At 35.1% G+C, this 14,932-nt stretch overlaps 1 protein-coding gene across 1 annotated transcript in view; it reads left to right on the top strand.

The window, feature by feature from the left end:
• The window catches only part of TBC1D32 (TBC1 domain family member 32), a 180,101-nt gene that overhangs the window by 44,366 nt on the left and 120,803 nt on the right, over positions 1–14,932 (top strand). The window contains exons 13-16 of the mRNA XM_081251576.1: positions 1,746–1,886; positions 4,378–4,470; positions 9,121–9,263; positions 10,854–10,981. Coding sequence (XP_081107702.1) covers positions 1,746–1,886; positions 4,378–4,470; positions 9,121–9,263; positions 10,854–10,981 — 505 coding nt within the window. The remainder of the gene's footprint in view (positions 1–1,745; positions 1,887–4,377; positions 4,471–9,120; positions 9,264–10,853; positions 10,982–14,932) is intronic.

Here is a 14,932-nt window from a genome sequence, read left to right as displayed (position 1 = left end):
TAGTCCTTCCATTCCAGATTGATCTATTCAACTGTTCTTGATTCTGTTTCCATCTGGTGTTTTTTTTTTTTTTTTTTAAAGAACCAGGACACTGCTTCATTTGTTGTTGTGTCTCCCCTTCTATTGGTATCTTTCCTTGCATTCTCTAAACCTACTCATATCTTTCATATAAAAAACTGAGCAAGTTCATATGTACCTTACATCTCTCTGCTTCCCTTAAGAGAAAAGGCCTTCCAAGTGTTTAATATACACCCAGGCCCCATTTCTTTACCGCCTATTCACTTCTTAACCATGGAAATCAGGCTTTTATTTCTATGGTTCAGTGATCTTCCCATTATTAACTTTCTCTTCTTTCTTGCCCTCATTTTATAGCATTCGCCTCTCTTGACCCTTTCCCTCATCTTCCTAGTACCATTCTTTGATTTCCTCATTCTCATCTAATAAGTTTTTCTTAGTCACTTGAAAGGCTCTTTTCTTTATATGTCTGTACTCACAAAAGTTTTGCCTTTTATTTTTTTTTCAGCTTAGTCTACCTGTTCTTTCTTGAGGGAGCCCATTCACTCTCATGGTTTCAAATATTACATATTAATATATATAAGTGATGACTCTGAAATATTTAAGTCTATACTCCTTTCATGAATTCCAGACCAATGTACTCATTATATTTAGTATTCCATCTGGAAGTTCCATGGGAACTTCAATATTAAAATATCAAGGACTGAAATCACTATTCTCTTTCTAAACATTTTTTCTTCAGAATTAAATAGAAGAATTTACTATGTACACAGATATTTGAGTTAGGAACTTGAGAATTTTTTTTATCTTTCCATGGTCTGCATGTAATTCTGGTTAAGGCATATTGATTTCAGTTCCTTAAACATTTGTCTGCTGTTCTCCATTCTTTTTTCTTATGGAGGCTTTTGTTCATGATTTTCCTAATGAGTCTTACTTTAAGCCTTGGCCTTCTTCCATTCACCTTTCCATGTTGCCATTAGAGTCAGTTTTCCACATGCATGTTTGATTCCTTTCCTGCTTGAAACCCTTTAATATCATCCCAATTGCCTCTATAATAAAGCCCATACTCTTTCTGCAGCTAAGTCCTATGTAATCTGCTGCAGCTACTCTCTAGTCTTTTGTTTCTCCTACTTGTTCTCGCCATGCTCTGTGCGTAACAGGCTGTTTGCTGTACTCTGAATTGGAAGCCCAGTTTCATGCTGCTTCTTGGTTTTTGACACCAGCAAGTAGTTCAGGGTCTTAAATAAAAGAGGTACTCAATAGATCTCGAATGTATGGATGAATGAGTGAATAAATGATATATGTTAGAAGCAGTCTGTATTTTAGAGATTGTAATTTCATTTGCAAACATGGTTATAAATATGATCGTTTGTAGTACTGGCTTTTAATTGGTAGAATTAAACAATAAGTAATGTTTTATATTCCTTTCTTCCTTAACTTGAAGTATCTTTATAGTGAGAGATAACTAACAATCTTATGGTGTTTGTTTTAGAATGGACACGGTATGCATGTTGTACTTTTCTGCGGTTTGATAAATTTTATTATGAATGCTTTTCTTCAGATTTAGGTGTGTTAAAGTATCTTGGGAAACAGTAAAGAATTTAAAAAAAATTTACACCGAGTGTCTCCATTATAGACTGCAACCTTGTTTAATATTCAGCCTTGTTTAATGAAATAAGTACTGTAAAATATAATGGCATTAAAACAAATGTAATTGTTTTTCTTTAAAGGGAATAAGCAGAAAACTTTCTACTACTCAGGACAAGAATTACAATATATTTATTTCATTCACTCACTGTGCCTTTTAGGAAGATTATTGATCTATACACAAGGCAGAAAGCTATTTCCTATAAAGCTGAAGAATAGAAAAGGTAAGTGCAATTAGATATGAATATGTTCAGTATGGTAAGATTTGTGCTATGGAGTTTTAAAATTTAGAGGTTTGGCTTGGTCTCTCCTAGGGTACTGAGCAACATACCTTTTGTTCTGCTGACAGGCTTACATATCTTGAAGTATTATTATTTTTTTTTGTTTTTCAGTATGTACTTCTTCCTATATGTATAATTTTATTTTCCCTGTCTTTAATGTTTTCCTTATTTTTTCTCTGACCTTCAAAATCCTAGATATACTGGATGATCCAAATCTGGATACAGAACTGGAAGTCCTTGTTTAAGTTCTGGTTCCCCTAAAAACTAGCTGAGATCTTTGGGCAAATCACTGAACTATTTGTTTCTTTATCTGTAAAAATAGAATATCAGTGCTGGACTCAGGGAATATTTGAGATGATCACAGAGAAGAGGTTTGGGAATAGTATTTTATAAACTGCAAAGCCCTGTACCATATGATATATTACTATATTATTGTTACCCTAAGTCCCGTTTTTAAAGTTTTCTCCTTCAGAATTCACATGCTGTTAGTTGTCTTCCTTACTTTCCTTAAAGCTTTTGTCTATTCTAGGCATATATTACAGAGTAGAGATCAGCAAACTTTGCCTGTAAAGTGCCAGATAATAAATATTTTGGGCTGTTGGGGCCACATACTGTCTCTGTTGCATATTCTTTGTGTGTGTATATATGCACACGCATGCATGTGCAAAAAAGTTAACGCATTAGGCCAGAGACCACTATCCTTAGAAAGGGCTGCTTGCAAGGCTGGACTTTGGCTGGCATCTAGGAACTTGGATTTTTCACTGTTGCCAGAACTAATAACATTTTAGGCACAGTGAACCACTCTTAATACAAACAATGTGTTTTAAGCTGAAAACCTGCTTTCTTTCTGGGTGTCTGGAACCCTGGTATGTATTGGGCAGAGAGTGCTTATGTATATGATCAGTCTCCAATAAAAAACTTTGCACATTGACTCTCTAATGAGCTTCCTTGGTAGACAGCATTTCACATGTGTTGTCACAACTTGTTGTTGGAAGAATTAAGTGTATTCTCTGTGATTCCTTGGGAGAGGACGCTTGGACAGTTGTACCTGGTTTGCTCTTGATTTCACCCTATGTGCCTTTTTCCTTTGATTTTACTTTGTATTCTTTTGTTGTAATCATAGCTGGGGGTATTACTGTATGTTTAATTCTGTGAGTCTTCCTAGTGAATCTGGGAATGGTTTTGAGGACCCTGACATGCTTTACACACCTTTTAAAAATGGAAAAATCATTCTTAGCTTGCAGGCCTTACAAAATTAGGATATGATGGCTATAGATTCCCACTCCTGTTATAAAGTATCTTCATTTTGAACATTTTATACTGTTTCCTAGTTGTTTTACTTAAGCCTTTTCTCCATGGTTAAGTTGATTGTGAACTCCTTAAGAAAAAGTGTTTTATGTACTTTTATGTGGTACTGCCATATAATTCAATTCTACATATAATGGGCATGCAGAGAAATGACTTGCAAGAAAAGAGCTGCCATTGTATAGGATATTGTGAACTTTACAGAAATAGAAAGATTAATGTATATTTGTGATGTTTCAGGTGTTCAACTTAAATTTATATCTATCATCCAACTTATTTAACATTTTTTAAATTGACTTGACAGCAACATTTTGGCCTATCAGATATCACAGATCATCTCAAAACTCAGTTTTGAGACATCTATCCTACTGTATTTAGTATAGGTCAGCATTCACTTTTAATTCACATGTGCTTTCACCAGAAATTTTTTATGTAAGCTTCTATAGCAGGTGTTGGTAAACTACAGCCCATAGACCAAATCTGGTACACTGTTCTGTATGGATTTTGAGCTAAGATTAGCTTGTATATTCTTAAATTATTGGGAAAACTTAATGTGTGATGGGGGAAAAATATATAAAATTCAAATTTCAGCATACATAAATTTTTTTGGAAAATAGCCACACTCATTCATTTGCAAATTGTCTATGGCTACTTTAGTGCATCAAGAGCAGAGCTGAATCTTTGTGACAGACTGTTTGGCCACAAAGTCAACACTATTCACTATCTGGTCAAGGTTTGCTAACCTCTATCGTACAGTGCTATATAGGTAAGTTAGCTGGACCAACATGCTAAGCTGAATTTTACTGCTCCTAATTGAATAAACTGAGACAGCCCTGATCAGATTCATAGATCTTCCTATGGTAGGTTTATATTAAATGATTGGTTCAACATAAGTGGTAAAACTACACCTTCACATAGCACCTATTGCATGATTTACCCTCATTATCTTTTAACTTACTATGTCTAACTTATTCTTCCTGATATAATCTTGGATTATAGCCCCTTTCTCCCTAATTGTACCACAGTCTTTATGAAACCTCAGATTAGGAGGATGGAAGCTTAGTTAAAATTTTTCTAAATTGTAAACATATGCTAGAGAATAACTTTTTTTTTTCCTTCCTTTTTGAAGATTCAGTATCCCTTGCAGATCTGCTGGTTTTGTTTACCCAACTTATCTATTACTCACCAAGTTGTCCAAAGATGACATCACCTGGTCATTTAGGTAATTCTGCTTCTATTGTTATTATAAATAGAGAAATAGAAACCATCTAAAAATATTCTATTTTCTGGATGTTTTGAGTGATGGACCTAGTTTAGTAAAGAGGTTTCATTAAGATGCAGCATTATTCATAAGAAATTACATTGGTCCTCCCAGATGGCTTCACAGGAGAATTCTATCAAACATTTAGAGAAGAGCTAACACTGATCCTTCTCAAACTCTTCTAAAAAACTACAGAGGGAGAAGCACTCTCAAATTCATTCTACGAAGCCACCATCAGCCTGATACCAAAACCAGAAAAAGATATCACAAAAAAAGAAAATTATAGACCAATATCACTGATGAACATAGATGCAAAAATCCTGAACAAAATACTAGCAAACAGAATCCAACAGCACATTAAAAGGATCATACACCATGATCAAGTGGGATTTATCCCAGGGATGCAAGGATTCTTCAGTATACCTAAATCAGTGTGACACACCACATTAACAAATTAAGGAATAAAAACCATATGGTCATCTCAATAGATGCAGAAAAAGCTTTTGAAAAAATTCAACACCTATTTATGATAAAAACTCTCCAGAAAATGGGCATAGAGGGAAGCTACCTCAGCATAATAAAGGCCGTATATGACAAACCCACAGCAAACATCATACTCAATAGTGAAAAACAAAGCATTTCCACTAAGATCAGGAGCAAGACAAGGATGTCCACTCTCGCCACTATTATTCAACATAGTTTTGGAAGTCGTAGCCACAGCAGTCAGAGAAGAAAAAGAAATGAATACAAGTTGGAAAAGAAGTAAAACTCACTTTGCTGATGATGTGATACTACACATAGAAAAGGTTAAAGATGCCAGCAGAAAATTACTAGAACAAATCAATGAATTTGGTAAGGTTGCAGGATACAAAATTAATTCCCAGAAATCTCTGGCATTCCTATACACCAACAACGAAAATTCAGAAAGAGAAATTAAGGAAACACTCCCATTTACCATTGCAACAAAAAGAATAAAATACCTAGGAAGAAACCTGCCTAAGGAGGTGAAAGACTTGTACTCAGAAAACTATTAAACACTGTTGAAAGAAATCAAAGATGACATAAACAGATGGAGAGATATACCATGTTCTTGTATTGGAAGAATCAACATTGTGAAAATGACTATACTACCCAAAGCAATCTACAGATTTATTGCAATCCCTATCAAGCTACCAATGGCATTCTTCACAGAATTAGAACAAAAAATCTTACAATTCATGTGGAAACACAAAAGACCCCTGAATAGCTAAAGCAATCTTGAGAAAGAACAATGGAGTTGGGGGAATCAGGCTCCCTGACTTCAAACTTTACCACAAAGCTACAGTAATCAAGACGGTATGGTGCTGGCACAAAAATGGAAATATAGATCAAGAGTACAGGTTAGAATGCCCAGAGATAAACCCACACAAATACGGGCACCTAATTTATGACAAAGGAGGCAAGAACATACAGTGGAGAAAAGACAGCCTCTTCAATAACTGATGCTGTGAAAACTGGACAGCTACATGTAAAAGAATGAAATTAGAACACTACCTAACACCATACAAAAATAAACTTCAAATGGATTAAAGACTTAATTGTAAGATCAGACACTATAAAACTATTAGAGGAAAACATAGGAAAAACACTGACATAAACCACAGCAAGATCTTTTTTAACCTATCTCCTAGAGTAACAGAAATAAAAACAAAAACAAATGGGACTTAAAAGGTTTTGCACAGCAAAGGAAACCATAAACAAGACAAAAAGACAACCCTCAGAATGGGAGAAAATATTTGCAAATGAAACAATAGATAAAGGATTAATCTCCAAAATATACAAACAGCTCATGGAGCTCAAGTATCAAGAAAACAATCCAGTTATAAAATGGGCAGAAGACCTAAATAGACATTTCACCAAGGAAGACATACAGACAACCAAGAGGCACATGAAAAGATGCTCAAAACCACTAACTATTAGAGAAATGCAAATCAAAACTACAATGAGGTATCACCTCACATTGGTCAGAATGGCCATTATCAAAAAAATGCTGGAAAGGGTGTGGTGAAAAGGGAACCCTCCTGCACTGTTGGTGGGAATGTAAATTGATAACAACCACTATGGAAAACAGTGTAGAGGTTCTTTACAAAACTAAAAATAGAACTACCATATGACCCAGCAATCCCACTACTGCGCATATACCCTGAGAAAACCATAATTCAAAAAGAGACATGTACCACAGTGTTCATTGCAGCACTATTTACAGTAGCCTGGACATGGAACCAACCTATATGTCCATGAACAGATCAATGGATAAAGAAGATGTGGCACATATATACAATGGAATATTACAAAGCCATAAAAAGAAACAAAATTGAGTTATTTGTAGTGAGGTGGATGGACCTAGAGTCTGTCATACAGAGTGAAGTACGTCAGAAAGAGAAAAATACTGTATGCCAACGCATATATATGGAATCTTAAAAAAAAAAAAAAAGGTTCTGATGAACCTAGTTGCAGGGCAGGAATAAAGAGGTAGACATAGAGAATGGACTTGATGACATGGGATGGGAGGGGGAAGCTGGGGCAAAGTGAGAGTAGCATTGACATATATACACTACTGAATGTAAAATAGTTGGCTGGTGGGAAACAGCAGTGTAGCACAGGGAGTACAGCTTGGTACTTTGAGATGACCTAGAGGGGTGGGCTAGGGATGAAGGGAGGGAGGCTCAAGAGGGAGGGGATATGGGGACGTGTATGCATATGGCTGATTCGCTTTGTTGTGCAGCAGAAACTAAAGGTATTGTGAAGCAATTATACGCCAATAAGGATCTATTTTAAAAAAGTTAAAAAAGAAAAAGAAGTTACCTTGGTCCTGGAAATAAACCATGAAATTTAATTTTTTCATTGATACTTAAGGTGTATATTTTTATTTAGAACCAATTTTGCTGAGAATTCTGATGTTTAAGATCAAGATGTTGTTAAACGATATTAAGATAAGTTCGATAGGTACTAGTGTGTTCTTTATTGGTATTTTCTATCCTTTATATTTTCTTGGGTGTTTTGATCAGCTTGCTTGTTTCAGCTTATATCCAATACTTATTTTCGGGGTCGTCTTTTATTGAAGAATAAAGCAAAGGAAAACCTTTTCTTTTTTTCAGAAAAATACCTTTTAGTCTTATAACTGTTGACTGACTTATAAAATTTTTTTTAAACGTTAACATTTTAAAGGTAACTTGTATTGATATTCAAAGGAAAAAGTTTGTTTTCAAAGTAAAACACTTAATAACAACCCGCCTCCTCCCCCATCCCCCCAGATTTATAGACTCAAGCGTTCTAAACGTGGAAGTTACTTTAGAAATGATGGTACAAATTCTTAGAGGAACACAGGTGAATCACAGAAAAAAATTATTTGGGTCATATATTAGTGTTGTAATACATCTATCAATTGGTAGGTTTTATCCATGCAATTGTAACAGCCTATTAGTCCTAACAATGTTTCTCATACTTTTTCTGCCTTTAAGGTATTGATATTTACATGTATAAACTACTAGGTTAGGTACCCCTGCTCTATGCTCCTACAGCATACTATGCTTCCTTTATGAAAAATATTATCCTTTGTTATAATTGATAATGTCTTGGTTTACCATCTTGTGGACTATTTGTCTTATTTACTTCTTTGTCTACATAGTACTCAAAAGTAGCAGAAAGTTGGATGAATGAATGAATAATGGTCAGATGCTCATCAGTAGTCTCTCACTGCAAACAGCATTTCTCATCTTGAGCTGGTTAAAAAAAATCACTGAACGTTTCTGTTTTCCCTTTCTGTCAAGTATTTGCTTAGTGTATTTATGGAGTATGGAATATTGTGTATAAATTAAGAACTTTGGTGTTTTAGTCTTGTATCTTACTAGGACAACCTTACATTACTAACTTCTGTATAACACTGTCTTGTAAAACTTTATTATTTTCATGTAAAACACTATTTTGTTCAGTATATTAGGAGTTCAAATATCTGGAAATGTTAATTTATGAAACTAAAAATACCATATTTATTTTAGGGACTGTTCCCCATATTATATTTATTTGTATCTGTGTCTTCCTATATATATTTAAAACAAAGTCTTAAAAATTCTCATTCATTTCATTGGTTTCATGGTAACACAAGAAGTATTCTAGTCTCCATTAAAGTTTCTCTTCTGCCTTCTTTTTGGTTGTGTTTTGTCTTAATGACTCTAATTTTCTACGAGGCTTGACACCTGAAGACACTTTCCTTCTTTTTTAAGAAAAAGAAGAAAAGTGAATACACTAAGTAAGGTGTTTGCCAGGAGGGGAGAAGTTGTGAATTTGTTTCAGACCACATTCTCACTATCAAGCAGAGCTTTAATGTCAAACAGCAAATGATCTCATGGTGTCTTTTGGTATTTATGTTATCATTTACTCACTTTTATTAACTTGAAGATAAGTTAAGCTAACATTCTCTTAAGTTTAAGGTCATAATTTGGTAATAAATCATCCTTTGGGCATCCTTTAATTAACCTTGATGAGCTTTTTGGAACAGCTGTAGTTAACAGAAATAAAAGATATAATAATGTTCTAAGTTTTAATTTTCAAAAAATACTTCTTCTTTATCAGAGAATTACTCTCCTGCAAGTATGGTAACTGAAATTCTTTGTATACTCTGTGATCAAAAAGAATGTGCAATTGAATGTTTATATAACAACACTGTGATCCAGGCGCTTCTTCAACCTATTCATAACCTAATGAAAGGAACTAAGGTTAGTGTTAAAGAGCCTCTTAATTGGATATTAGTGAATATTCAGTGGGACTTGTAATTTGATAATCTGAAGTATTATACCGTTTTCCCTATAAATGTATTTTAAATCTTAGTTTATACAATCAGTTGATTTTAGTTATGACAATGTGGGGGGAAAGGTACATATAACATCTTAAACTTCTTTTGGTCAGGCTTAGATTGTAAGGACTAAAGTTATTATATTAAGCTATTTGTTTTGCAAATCTAATAAGTCTTGTGAATGTTTTGTTGTTTGTTTTGATGGCAACTGTATAGCCTTTGGAAATATTTTCCTGAAGAGCCAGCTTTGTTTTACATGAAGAACAAGTACTACTTTAGAAAAACTTATAATTATCCCAGTTCTGAACATACATATATGTCTCTTTACAGATTGTACAGTATATTTCCTTACATTATATAATTTAACCTTCACAGCTGAGGCTGAAAGAAGCAAATTGCTTAAGGTCAGACATATAACAGGTGGAAGAGTTGGTACCACTACCACTAGTGCAGTCTAATATATCTCTCCACTTTTTATGACTTGAATTTCTGGGGAATGACTTAAAGCTTTATCAGTAGGCTACAGGTTTTCGCCTTTCCACGTCCGTGTTTTGTAGTGTTTTTATTAGCTTCGTCTCCCTTTGCCCACCTCTCAATGGGCTGGGCAGCTGCTCACCCATTCAAGTATTCAGTATTTATTGCTCATTTAGAAAACATTAAGCTTTTATGTGAATGTAGTACAAAGTATGGAATTCTAGGTAAGTAAGTAGATATAATGAAAGTATTTTGACCTTACTCAACCTCAGGGAAACAAGATGAGCAGAGAAGAAACAAATAGAGCATAATACACAACTGAATATTATAGAATGCCATAAAGTAAATTGTGAAACATAAACCATATACCAGAGCTGAGAAATGTACTCCTGAATCTTGAGCCATAGCTATTGTTTACTTCTTTGCTTTATACATCTATCTTTAACTTTGTTTTCTTTTGGCATCTTTCTTTACCAGTATATACTGGTAAAGCTAGTTTTAGTACTTCTAAGAATCAAAAGTGGGGAAATATGATTGGTCCAACCTATGTTTTCTCATTAGATGGCATCATTGGCTATTGGCCAGCCCATGAATTGGCTGTCCTTAGTCACACCTACAACTCATGACCCAACAACCAGGTGTAGGAAGGGATGGTATCCCTTAGAAAAGATGGTAGTATATTAGATACTGTGTATAATAAAATTAGATTGGATATACAAGAACCCAGTGAGTGAGAAGGGCAAAGAAGAAGAGCTACTGCATTTGTCAACTAGAATTATATACATATAAAACTGTGATAGCAGCAATTCTTTTAACTGTCTTAATAATAATTGGTTTGGGTAAAAAGTTTATATGTATTTGCCTTATCAACTGTGCTGGTACAAGAATATAATCTAATGACACATTTAATTCAGACATTATTTCACAGCCAAACAATCAACTTGTTGTGGTAATATAACTTTATTAGACTACACGACCACCCTTGAATATTAGTCTGTGATATGTTAGCATGTCTTAAAATTATATATTTAATGTACAGGCTGCTCCAAATTGCTCTGAAACAGCTTTAATTCATGTAGCTGATATTTTGGCAAGAATTGCTTCTGTAGAAGAAGGACTTATTCTACTACTTTATGGAGAAAATATGAGCTCTTCTGAAGAAAAAAGGTATGTTTCTATTTTGAATTTGTGGAATTTTTTAGCATATTTTCTCATACCTGATTTAAAGTTTCCCCAAATTTTGTCATATATTAATAAAAATCGGGATAACTATCTAGATATAGTTAGGTTTCCTGATCAACTGCTCACATATTAGATCATCAGAAAGTTGCAGGAGTAACCAGGATTATGGATTATACAGGCAGAGTAGGTCTTGATGTCCGCAACTTCAAAATAAGAATAGAAGGGTTCACTCTACATGGGATCTTTTTTGCTTCCTTGGACTGTACTCTTTCAACTTCTAAAGCCACACATGATTGATTTCAAGTTAAATCACACAATGGAAATGCTGACTACTTCCACGTCTTCCTTCTCTCTTCTGTTCATGTTTATAGAATTCTTTCTCATTTCAAAACTGGTGTCTACATTACTCTGCAGTTTTTTTGTGTGTAACCAAAGCATCTTCTAGGTGAATGAAACATTTTTAATAGCTCTATGATACTTCTTTGTATGCTTTACCATAATTTATTCAAACTTCTCTCCAATTATTGGTATCAAGTTGTGCTTAGGATTTTGCCTTCATAAATAACACCACAGTGAGTGTTCTTTTATCCTGTTGAAGTGGTAGATTATATTAATTAACTTTTTGAATATTGAACCAGCTTTGCATACCTAGAATAATTGTTTTTATACATTGTTAAATTTGATTTGCTAATATTAGTAGAGGATTTTTGTCTGTGTTTGTGAGAGAGATTGGTCTGTAGTTTTTATGATCTTTGGCCTTCCTGTAAAATGCTGGTCTCATAAGTTAGGAAGTGTTTTGCATCTATCTTATGGAAGAGATTTGGCACAATTTCTTAAATGTTTGATAGAATTCACCAGTGTACCTATTTGGGTGTGGTGTTTTCTGTTTAGGAAGATTATTATTTATTCTATTTCTTTAATAGATATGGGTTTGTTCAGATTGTTAGAGTTTTGGCAGGTTGTGTCTTTCAAGGAATTGGTCCACTTATCTAAGTTTTAAATTTGTGGGCATAGAAGTTTTTTTTTTTTTTTTTTTTTTTTTACAGTATTCCTTTATTACCCTTTTAAAGTCTATGGGATTAGTAGAGACGGCCCCTCTTAATTCTGATGTTAATTTGCTTCTACTTTTTTTTTCCCCTCTAAGCTGGCTAGAGGCTTTTCAATTTCACTGATCTTTTTAAAAGACTAGCTTTTCCCCCCTCTGTTCATTTCCTGTTTTTAATTTGACTGATTTCTGTTCTAGTTTTTATTGTCTGCTTCCTTTTGGATTTAGTTTCATTTTCCATGGTGAAAGCTTAGATTATTGAATTTTAGGTTTTCTTTCTAATATGTGCATTCAGTGATATAAATTTCCCTCTAAGCACTGCTTTTGCTGCATCCGACAATTGAGTTGTGTTTTCATTTTCATTAGTTCAAAATATTTTTAAACATCTCTGGAGACTTCTTTGACCTATGAGTTATTAATGGGTCTGAGAGTATATTTTGTATGATTTATATTTTTAATTTGTTAAAATGTGTTTTATGACTCAGAATGTGGTCTCTTAGTGAATGTTATGTCTTTATGTGAGCTTGAGAAAAATGTATATTCTGATATTGAAGTATTCTGTACATACCAGTTATGTACGGTTGGTAGTTGGTGGTGTTCAGTTCAGCTGTGTCCTTACTAGCTTCATGCTGGATCTGTCAATTACTGACAGAGGGGTGTTGAAATTTCAGACTATATCAGTGAATTCATCTTTTTCTCCTTGCATTTCTGTTAGTTTCTGCTTCATGTATTTTGACACTATTGGGTGCATACACATTAAGGATTGTTATGTCCTTTTGGAAAATTGACCCCCTTTATTATGTAGTGTGCCCTTTGCGTAATTTTCCTTGCTGTGAAGTCTGAAATTAATATAGCTACCCCAGCTTTCTCTTGATTGTCAGCATGTGTCTTTCTTCATCCCTTTACTTTTAATCTATCTTTGTCATTATATTTAAAATGCGCTTCTATAGATACCACATAACTGAGTCTTGTTTTTTTATCTAGTCTGACAGTCTTTCTTTTAATTAATTCTTGTCATTTAGAGTAATTTGATATGATTGGATTAATATCTACCGTATTTTTTACTGTTTTCTATTTTGCCTTTATTCTTCCCTTTTTTTGTGTGTTCCACATTTTTTCTGCCATCTGTTTTTTTTTTTTTTCCCATCGCGTGTTTTAATCTGTTTACGTCTGGGAACATACTGTCTTTCTGATAATAGTCACACAGGACCAAGGTCTTTTCATAGGTCACTGTTTAATCCTCACAGTGGCTAAGGAGGGGGCCTCTGTGGTCATCTTCATTATATAGATGGAGACTTTGAGGCTTGGATTTCCGTAACTTTGATTTAGTATAAGAGAAGTAGTTTTTTTCTTTTTGTTTTATTTTTGACCTATTTTGCACTAATGAAAAATTTCTTTTTTCTGCGATACAAAAGTAACACATACTGCTGACAGTGAACTTGGGAAGGAGGAACGGAGCATTAGTAACTAAATTGAGAGGCAGCACTGAGTGAGGGTTAGTCGCATGAGCCCTGGTTCAGACTACTTGGGTTCACATCCTAGCTCCACCGCTCAGTCATTCCTCACCTGTGAATTAGGGATAATCAGAACTACCTGACTCACAGGGCTGTCAAAACTTTAAGCCAATTACTACATGTGAGGCACTAAGGGTTAGTTAGCTTTTAGTGTGTGCACATGTGCCTTATAAAAAGTGGACTTGTGCCTTGTGTTTTCTTCAAGTACTTAAATTTTGTAGAAGATGAGCTTTCTGAACTCCTACCTTTGAACAGAATAAATACATTTTCATAGTTGGTTGATAGCTTGGCTAGGTGGGGAGACTGGAAACATTGTTACATTGCCTTCCTGCATCCACTATTGCCAAGTTCCATGGCTGAGTTTCTTTCTCAGGAGCCTTTTTAAAAAAATTTTTTTTTATAATATCCACTACAAAGGAATAAAGTGATGAACTTTATTTATTTATTTTTGGCTGCATTGGGTCTTCGTTGCTGCATGGGCTTTCTCTAGTTGTGGCAAGCGGGGGCTACTCTTCCTTGCAGTGCGCGGGCTTCTCATTGCGATAGCTTGTCTTGTTGTGGAGCACAGGCTTCTAGGCGCACAGGCTTCAGTATTTGTGGCTCGTGGGCTCTGGAGCGCAGGCTCAGTAGTTGTGGCACATGGGCTTAGTTGCTCCGTGGCATGTGGGATCTTCCCGGACCAGGGTTTGAACCCGTGTCCCCTGCATTGGCAGGTGGATTCTTAACCACTGTGCCACCAGGGAAGTCCCCAGGAGCCTTTTTTACCTCTGAAACTTTCCAGGACCTGATGTTTCTTGAGGGTATGACTTACTCTGGGCCTTTTTTCCTTTTCTCAGGCATTAGCTGGACAATTTTAGGGAGAGGACTTGCATTCTTTGGCACAGGGGACTTTGCTTCTGTTGTGAGTTTGATCACATTCTCTGCTTCTGTTTTCTCTTTTTTGGTGCTCCTGTGAATTGGATGTTGAATTTCCAGGTGTGATCCTCTGGGTCCCTTAGCTTTTCCCTCATAGTCCTGCCTTTTTTATCTTTTTTGTTACATAGGAGATGTTCTTGGATTTATTTTGATAGTGATTTTTACTTTCTAAGAATACTTGGTTTGATATTTTTTAAGCTTGTCAAATGGGCCAGGTTTTCCATGCCTGGCTTCCCAGATCCTGTAGTTTAGTTGGGGAGGGGCCCTTCTGGTCCAGAATTCTGCCTTCAGCCCCGCTCGAACTCCCTGTCTAGTTGGGCACCTCATGGCTGTCCTCAGCTATGCCTGGCTTCCAGCTCTGAGCCTCTTAGGCTTACCTTCCCCAGAGCAGCTTCGTCCAGTAGAGCTTTATATGATGATGGAATGTTCTAGATCTGAACTGTCTAGTAAGGTTACCACTAG

This window comes from Mesoplodon bidens, assembly GCF_964165515.1.
Source record: "Mesoplodon bidens genome assembly, chromosome: 12".
In the NCBI taxonomy this organism is placed as follows: domain Eukaryota; kingdom Metazoa; phylum Chordata; class Mammalia; order Artiodactyla; family Ziphiidae; genus Mesoplodon; species Mesoplodon bidens.
This window is presented reverse-complemented; position numbering and strand designations above follow the sequence as displayed.